At 35.2% G+C, this 9159-nt stretch overlaps 1 protein-coding gene across 2 annotated transcripts in view; it reads right to left on the reverse strand.

Annotated features, from left to right (window-relative positions):
* The window catches only part of LOC129280131 (transient receptor potential cation channel subfamily A member 1-like), a 37239-nt gene extending 31560 nt beyond the window's left edge, over window positions 1-5679 (reverse strand). The window contains exons 1-3 of one of the 2 annotated variants that reach the window (XM_064111987.1): window positions 5589-5679; window positions 1159-1498; window positions 386-400 (exon numbers count right to left, since the gene is read on the reverse strand). In XM_064111987.1, the coding sequence (XP_063968057.1) occupies window positions 386-400; window positions 1159-1447 (304 nt within the window). In that variant the 5' untranslated portion in view covers window positions 1448-1498; window positions 5589-5679. The remainder of the gene's footprint in view (window positions 1-385; window positions 401-1158; window positions 1499-5588) is intronic. The other variant, XM_064111988.1, reaches the window with a different exon arrangement.
* Window positions 5680-9159: the final 3480 nt, after the last annotated feature.

Genomic DNA, 9159 nt, shown 5'->3' on the forward strand with positions numbered 1-9159 from the left:
CACTATGCATTCCAGGAACAAAAGTGAAAGAATCTTTATTGACAAAAAATTCTGCTCCATGGTGAATATTGACTTGGATTTAAAACAGAAGTGATAATGATACGAATGTACCAATTCATACTTACATTTTATGCATTAAGAAGAGAAAGAAAGAAATATACCAACATGCATATTATAAAGAAAAGAAATGAAAATAAGCACAGCAAATAAGAGAAATTAAGTTTCACAAACCAATGAGCCTTTTCAGGATTTAAAGTAATATTTTTAAAGGATAAGATAGAAGAAGAAAAAAAAGGATCCAATTTGTGATTACAGTGGTGAAAAAAGAATCAAGCACCAAGTGTATTAGTTCATTTTCTTCAAGTGGAAATCAAATCAAACCTACCATTGTCTCTGAGACCTATATATTAAAGTACAAAAGCAGAAGAGACTTTGTATATATATATAACACAACAATCAGCATTGAGATAAAATGACAAATATTTATAACAAACGCAACAAAATAAACTACCTAAATAACAAAGAAATAAATATGTCAAACATTTGCAAACATTCATGACAGTAAAAAGAAAAAGAAAATATGCTGCATTAAAAAATGAAAATAATAAATGCATATCATCTGTGTTTTCCATAACACAGATCAGTATTTATTATCATGCAAAACCTCATGGTAATGTCATATCTGTCCAACTGGATGAAATACTGCATTTGTTACTTAGTACGACCATCTACTTGTCCCATCCCATCCCATCAGATTATTGAGGCAAATTTGTACATTTTTGTCTTTGAATGTTTTTTATACAGTTTGGCAAGTATCTTTTCTCAAAAATGTGTGTCTTTGGCAAGTTATGTATGTATATAATTTCAAAGCTCAGAAATTGATTTTTCAAGCTTAATAGAAATCTCAGTATTCATTTTGGGCGACTTATAGTTGGTTTGGGGGTTGCAGGTCACATATATACAGACTTCAGAAGTTTGGTGACACTGACTACATGGTTCCCTCAGTGACACAAATGCAAACCATTTTCCTTCAGGGCAGCGCCCCTCTGGAAAATAGTCACACTGGCTTCACTTTGGGAACCTAGTACCAACCACCTCATCTGGTGGCAGTACATATTTGTTTACTATTGGAAGAGATATATAAACCCATCAACATACTTGAAGAGATACCAGCCGTACTCCTCCTGCCGCACTTCAAGCCTTTGAATTTCTCCACCCCTTTCTTCACCATCTGAAAATTGGAAATGACGTTGGCTGCGGAATTCCTCTTGGTGGTGGTTTCCAGCAGGTCCTTGTCCTTCCCCGATCTCTGATTGATGAGCTTCTCCTGATCGCTTCCCTTGCCGTTGACAACCGGGTGCATGGGGTAGACCTTCCCCACCTTCCCTTTCTTCTTCTTTTTCTTGCCATTCCTTGAGTGGGTATCATCTGCAGAGGAGCTCATCATGAGTTTTGAGGTGAGCTATACTAATAGTAATTTAACATTCCAGACTTGATTCTGGATCAGAGAAAGAGAGAGAAAAGAATAGGAAAAATATCTGCATTATTTAAAAGGGGGAACTAGATAGGGTTCCAACAGAAATTTGAAAACAGAATTCCATGACTTTTCCATGACTTTTCCATGGCTACATTGCTGCTTTCCATGACTTCCCGCTGCGTCCTGGGAGTTATGTAAAATTTGGGATGTTACAAAACTGGGTGAAATCATATGAAATGAAAATCATGAACACCAATTATAATAGCAGAATACGAGACACGAAAAATTGGAAAGCTGCCATAGCCAAGAGGTATATGCAATTCCATGACTTTTCCACAACTTTTCACAAATTTTCAAAATTCCCCAACTTTTCCCTGACCACAACATTTTCCAGGATTTTCCACGACTGTGGGAACCCTGCTAGACTGACCACTTGCTGATCATGCTGATCAACAATTCAAGTTTTGAAAGTGATCAATCAATTGGTCTGTTATCCTCATTAACCCCCAAAATGAGAAAAGAATGTGGCGAAATTTAAAATAAGATATCAAAATATTGGAATAATCAACAGATTTGAGCGGATAACGTTGGATTTCAAAGCTGAATTTGGTATTAAAATCCAGCTGAAATCCAGCCGGTTATGATGCCGTGCATTCACAACACAGGAGTGCAATCATAGAGGGGGAGATAGAGAATTCGGAAGCGATATCAGCAGTAACCCATTGAAAAGTGGGCCAACGCGCACAAAACAATCTCGAGCACATCCGTGATGGTGATCCCACCTCGAAGATATAGAAAGTTATTATGTGTACAACACAGCACAGTGCCAGTCATGGAAAGTTCATTGACCTTTGACCTTATTCAAATTCGACTCATATTCGAACTTGACCTGTGCCTTCAGGAGATGGACCTCTGGTATGAATTTGGTGATCCCACCTCGAAGATATAGAAAGTTATTATGTGTACAACACAGCACAGTGCCAGTCATGGAAAGTTCATTGACCTTTGACCTTCTTCCAATTTGACTCATATTCGAACTTGACCTGTGCCTTCAGGAGATGGACCTCTGTTATGAATTTGGTGATCCCACCTCGAAGCTTTAAAAAGTTATTGGGTGTACAAAGTTATTATGTGTACAACACAGCACAGTGCCAGTCATGGAAAGTTCATTGACCTTTGACCTTATTCCAATTTGACTCATATTCGAACTTGACCTGTGCCTTCAGGAGATGGACCTCTGGTATGAATTTGTAAAATACTTGCCTCGGTTGATAAATATCATAAAGCAAATTTTATGATATTTATCAACCGATGCAAGTATTTTACGATTCATGATATTTATCTGCCGATGCAAGTATTTTTAAAATTTAAATTGGCAGCTATACACACGTGTGGTACCTAGGTATCAATAACAAAGACATCAAGATGGCAACCAAAAACAGACTTGGTAAGTCAACGCTCGTGCTCTTAATTATTTTTCATATTAACTAATATTTATTGAAGGAATATATACAAACATATTAAATTTGGGGGGAAAACTTAGTTTTGGCCCATGTACGTTAGTGTGGGGTCAAAATCCTAACTAAAACTTATAATTTAGGTCTACTTTCACCGTGGGAAAACCTACGGTGTGTATAGACCAAAGGCTAAGCAAACCAGGCGTCAGTGGGGAGTAAGCCTACGTAGAGTAGATGACTTTTACTCCCCAGACGCCTCCAGGCTATGTCCGGACACTTTTATATTTTTGAAGCCTTCTTTTTTGTCTTTGAATTACACTAAAAATATTGAAATCAATAGTTGTAATCATCTTCTCTTTTGTTCTCTATAATATTTCCTAACATTTTGTACTAAAAATTGATGAAACTTCGCATGTAAAGTTTTCCAAATGACTTTCTAAAATTGATCGTCCGGACATACAACCTGTCCGGACACACTCACACTATTGCGAGGTTAGTATATGCTATACGAACCTCGCACAACCAACGTGTTTTTGTAGTGGATTTTAGAGTTGTCGTTAACATCGCTTCATAACGTGAATGATGTTAGCCGAAACCCATTCCGCTACTCACCAGGGCTTTTTCTGGTAGAAAGCGTTCCATTATCAATTTTTAACATATTTTTTTAATTTAAAAAGGACACAAAAAAGAGCAAAATCGCTTACCTCCGCCTGGAAAGTGGCTTCGCACGTCTCTTCCACGGAAATAAAAGGAAGGTCGTTGGTGGCGCTAATACAGTTCGCAACCTTAATTCAGCTTGGTGGTATTTTTTAAACTAGATTCATGATTCATTGTATGCGCAATTACAATAATTGTTTGATAAAATAGAGACCCCAATAAATGCAATAACTTAAAAAACATACTTTTTTATTATTTTTGCTGACGAGAATACTTTTTGGAAAATATTCAAAATTCTATGTACCTTGAACAAAGCCCCGCAAGTGCTACCGTTCGTTTGTCAATTAACGTTCCACCAAAGTCTTTACAGTAAAAAGATTGAACACTTTGCCGACTTCGCATAACGCTTTGCATCGATTTACGTGTAAGATAATTTCTGTGTCTAGTCTTTCAATTGTAGTGTCTTTGATATGAAGATAAATCGCGCGCCCTCTTTCGCTCATTAGACGAAAAATTTGAGAGCTAGAAAGGAAGCTCTCGTATTTTGTCAACGAGAAGAAAAATCAACGCTTAAATGACGCATTTTGAGGGATATTCATCAAATTATGAGGAATTGACTTCACAAAGTTTCGTAGGAGGACTTCATTCTGTAAGTCCTCGTATTAATTTTTCGTAAATTAACGTTATTTGTTGAATGCGCCGTGCCTTCAATTATTCTGTAGTCGGCGGCTGAGATGTAGCCGTGGGTGGTCCGGACACACCACCACTGGGTATATAGTCACGTATTGTATTACCGGACACTATTATGATTCCGGACGCGCATATTACTGCGTTCGAAAACTACTATACTATAGTAGGATGGGGGGTCGGGTGTCCGGACACTTTAAATTTGTGAAGCCTTCTTTTTTGTCTTTGGTTACACTAAAAATTTGAAATTCAATATTTGTTTAGGGTGTCTGAAGCCACACTGAAAAGTGTCAGCATAAAACAGGCTGATTTAGGGGAAAATATGGCCCATTTTTTTCTGGAAATTCAGGCTGCTATAAAAATGTGATCTGAATTAATTATTAACTTGTGTTTGGCATGTATGGAAAGAGAAAATTCAGGGGCTTCTTTTGACAGTAAGGACAAGTTTATAGGATTATTTGAAATGAAGATTTAGAGATAAATTGCAAACCCTTATTTGTGTGTGTGTTGAGATTGCCATTTCCCCATGCGTTTTCTATGGGAAAATGAAATTTCTGTTTTGCACAATTTTTTCAATTTGTCGCAATTTTTCATTGTGATCTGGTTTCCAAATCTTTATAAAAATCATACCATCAGAAAGAGCATAAAAATTCCTATTTGACACTTAATGGACAAGTTTTTGGCATTAGGCCTAAGCCCTAATATTAATAAATTTACAACAGCTCTCGGAAGCTAAAAATTTGGATTTGTGTGTGTCCATTTCTTAACTACACAGTCTATGGCAGGGAAATGCTGAAAATTGACCTAATTTCATTCTTCTTTTTTGCAGCCAATAATTGGATTAAAAAAAAAAATGTTATATTTCTGTCAGTCTGAAGGTTATTTCTCTTCAAATTCACAAAGAAAATGTGATATTTTCTTGAAATACGAAAAATATTTTTTTTCTCCAGACACCCTAATTTGTTATCATCTTCTATTTTGTTCTCTATAATATTTCCTAACATTTTGTACTAAAAATTGATGAAAATTCGCTTGTAAATGTTTCCAAATGACTTTCTAAAATTGATCGTCCGGACACACAACTGGGTATACGTAGCTTAGCCTTACTAGATCCAACACAAATTACAACATATGGGACTGGGCATGGCATTTTACACGATTTCGTTTTGATTATACGCTGTACTGTTTAAAATACTTGAATTAATTGACCACAAAAATGAAATAATAAAACTAATTAGGGCAAGATTGCTAATTGGTGATAAAATAAACAACATAAATTTAGCTAAAATGGAAAATTGCTTTATTATTACCACACAGTCGGTGACAGATCCTATGCCGACCGCTTCCATGGAAACTGAGCAGCGCCATCTCGTGTCGGGGACATTATCTCAACGGTTGGATTGTCATGTAAACCACTGATCTCTCCCCTAACGAGATCAGTGATTACAACTTAATGAAAAAGATCGAACACAGTGGCGAACCTAGGATTTTCCAAAGGGGGGGGGGGGGCAAATTCGTCCGCCAAAACATTTGACAAGCAAAAAAAAAAAAAAAAGGTCTTCAACCACAAATAAAGGATCTCGTTCGCCAAAATATTTGACAAGCAAAAAAAAAAAGGTCTTCAACCACAAATAAAGGATTTCGTACCAGAAAAAAATTTGACAAGCAAAAAAAAAAAAAAAAGGTCTTCAAGACTCGTCAGGGGGGCAGGGATATGTCCCTTGCATGGGTTGTGACTCGTCAGGGGGGCAGTCTGCCCCTCTGCCCCCCCCCCCCCCCCGTAGGTACGCTAGTGATCGAACATATCTCTGTAAATTTAGATGTGGCAGTCATTATTTGCCTTGCGTCAAGGGTCGTTATGAAGGTATTCATAGACAGAATAGATTATGTAATCTTTGTAACCTGGGTAAGAATGGTGATGAATTTCAGGATTTATTTGAGTGTTCTTACTTCAAATTAGACAGAAGGAAATATATTCCCTCTCAGTTTGCCAAACGTCCAAACACTTTAAAAATGCATAGTCTATTTAATACTAAAATTCCCAAAACACTCAAAACTTGCCAAGTTTGTTAATATTATTATGACACAGTTTCGTAGATAAGTACCAAATGTACATACCTGTATATTAATCTGTTATTATATCCTTTTTCTATCTCTTTTTGTTATTCGTGTGTTCAACAGTATTATCTTTTGCATTCAAGGATTTCTTCACCTTTTTTTGCCATCTTGTTATAGCTTTTTATATTTACTCAGGTTTTGTTATGTATGTATCTATGTATACTATGTATGAATGTATGATGTATGTATAAATGTGTATATTCTCATACTCCGAAAGGGGTCGATAGAATAAAGTTTCAGTTTCAGTTTCAGTATCATCTGAAATTTCACTATAGATAAGACAGGGGGGAAAAGGCAAACAATGTTCTTATAATACTCCATGGAGAAATATATAAAGATTGCGTGCATTGTACATACGTGAATAACGAAGAAGGTATCTCTTTTCCCATTTCTCCTTGTCTTTTCATCTTTTAAAATGGGGGAGGGAGCACCCCCCCCCCCCGATAACGCTCAGAAAAAATAACATAGTTTTCTGTTGGTTAAAATAGAATTGTATGCAAAACAAATGGAGATTTTTCTTGCCCAGCAGTTGACAGGTCATAACGAGAGGTTGGTCAACATTCGAGGGTACATGACTTTGAGTCCCCTTTTATTAAAATTTGTGGGTTCACAACTGAACTTCGGTATAAGAAAACACTAACTCAGACGCGATGATTTTCCCATGCATTTGTTATTGAACATGTTGAGAGGCAATTGAATTCCATTCACAAACGAATTTCAAAATTATTATACCACGTGCTTTAATTTCCATCGTATCCTGATCATGTTTTCATTGCAAACGTTCGAATTTATGGCATGTTTAGAACTGTACTTTTGTTTGTTAAGGAAGTATTTGAATAGTTCATTTCTGGTACAAATTGCATGAGACTAGACTTGGTGTACTTTTACCGTGCGACCGTTACTTCTTATAGTAGTGAGGTTTTATGTGGTTGCTCATAATTCATTAGCCATACTATTTTAATATTTAGCCCTAATTATTGAAAGGGAGCATTTTTCTTATAAATGATTCTATCGCTATTGAACATCAGCATACTTTTCCTTCAATAACTGACTTGTTTTAATTTAACGCTCCAAGTTTACTGCAAAGTATTCATTCTTTTCAAACGAAATATTATCACAGCTGATCACTTTACTCGTTCATACAGGCCCTCGAAAATGTTGCTGATTACACCACTGACTTACTTACTTTATTTTATTTATTCATATTTTATTTATTTATCTATTTATTCATTTATATTTTTAATTATTTATTCGTTTCTGCATGTCATGACAATGTACATAGTGTGACCATCACAAAAGTAAATACATTGCTTTTTACATAAAAAAAAAGAATGTATAAATTATGATCATTTACATAACTAATTATACCAAGGTTGCAGACATGCAGAGGTATGACAGTATAAGCAGATGATTGAGCCGTTGTCACACCTTTGGATATATAAAATACAGATACATAAATATAAAAAAATGCTAATAAGTCAAAACGAAACTAGCCAATGATAAAACAAAGAGAAAAAAAAAACAAATCATTATGTGCCACAACTATTTAGAAATATTTACAAAGAGTGAGTGAGGCGTAGTAATACATGAAATTATATTAATCTTTAAGTTTTTTTTTTTTTTTTTTTTTTTTTTTTTTTTTTTTTGGGGGGGGGGGGGGGTGGATTTGGCCTCCATGTGAACGAGAGTCCCGTGTCGATTCCCACGTACGTCGGACCATGGACCTACGACTCACTGATCTCTATGACCAGTGGTCGGACTCTCACACCATGACACACCCATCCCTATATTTCCGGTATAAATATAGGGGTCCCTGGAACCGATAACATAGGCGTATACATTATTGTATTCACGGAAGTCAATTAGTGTGTGTGTGTGGGGGGGGGGGGGGTGAAGTGCCCCCTTCGAATTTCGAAAACCTCACGAAATCATTTGTATTTCGCCTGTTTACCAAATCTATTTAATAGTCCAATCAATCTTTTACTGAGGTATTTAGTTGTTAAGTTCAAGCGTTTTTATTTCTATTTTTATTCTACCTTTCATTTTTATTTTACTTTTGATTAATTTGATTTATTCATTGTTATTATTTTTATTATTATCATTATGATGATGATGATGATTATTATCATTAATATTATTTCCATTATTATTATTATTTATTCATTTTTATTTTTATTTATTTTTTTATTTATCTATTTATTATTATTATTATTATTATTTTTTTTTTTTTTTTGGGGGGGTCTTCTTCTTTCTTATCATTGTTGTTTTGTCTGTTTTGTTTGCACTTGGTATTTAATGTGCCTGTCATGATTTACATCCCACGCAATGAAATGCTGCCTAACCGGGATCAAAGTCACAATTTTCGGAAATCCTCTATCAAAATTATATTGAGGTCGGTTCGTTGAAACTAATTAAGAAAACATCAAGGTTGCTTGAAAGCACGGTACCTTCCAAGTTAAAAAAAATATAATATGAAAATTGAATTTCAGACAAAATATTGTTCCAATAGCGCAACTCCAAAATATGTAATTATAACGGTATAATGCTTTAAAATAAAACAAACAAAAAATAGCGTTTAATTCTTCATTCTATATTTTATGTTTTAGAATGTCAAGATATCTTTTGGGATTTAAAGAAGAAAAAAAATGCCACATAGGCGAAAGTGAACCATGGTACAATGCCGTGGCAGACATAAGTATTTGAATACAAATAACAAGTACGAAATTGAATAACAGTAATTCTGTCTCAATCGGGTCTTGGATG

This window comes from Lytechinus pictus, chromosome 17 (assembly GCF_037042905.1).
Source record: "Lytechinus pictus isolate F3 Inbred chromosome 17, Lp3.0, whole genome shotgun sequence".
Taxonomy (NCBI): Eukaryota; Metazoa; Echinodermata; class Echinoidea; order Temnopleuroida; family Toxopneustidae; genus Lytechinus; species Lytechinus pictus.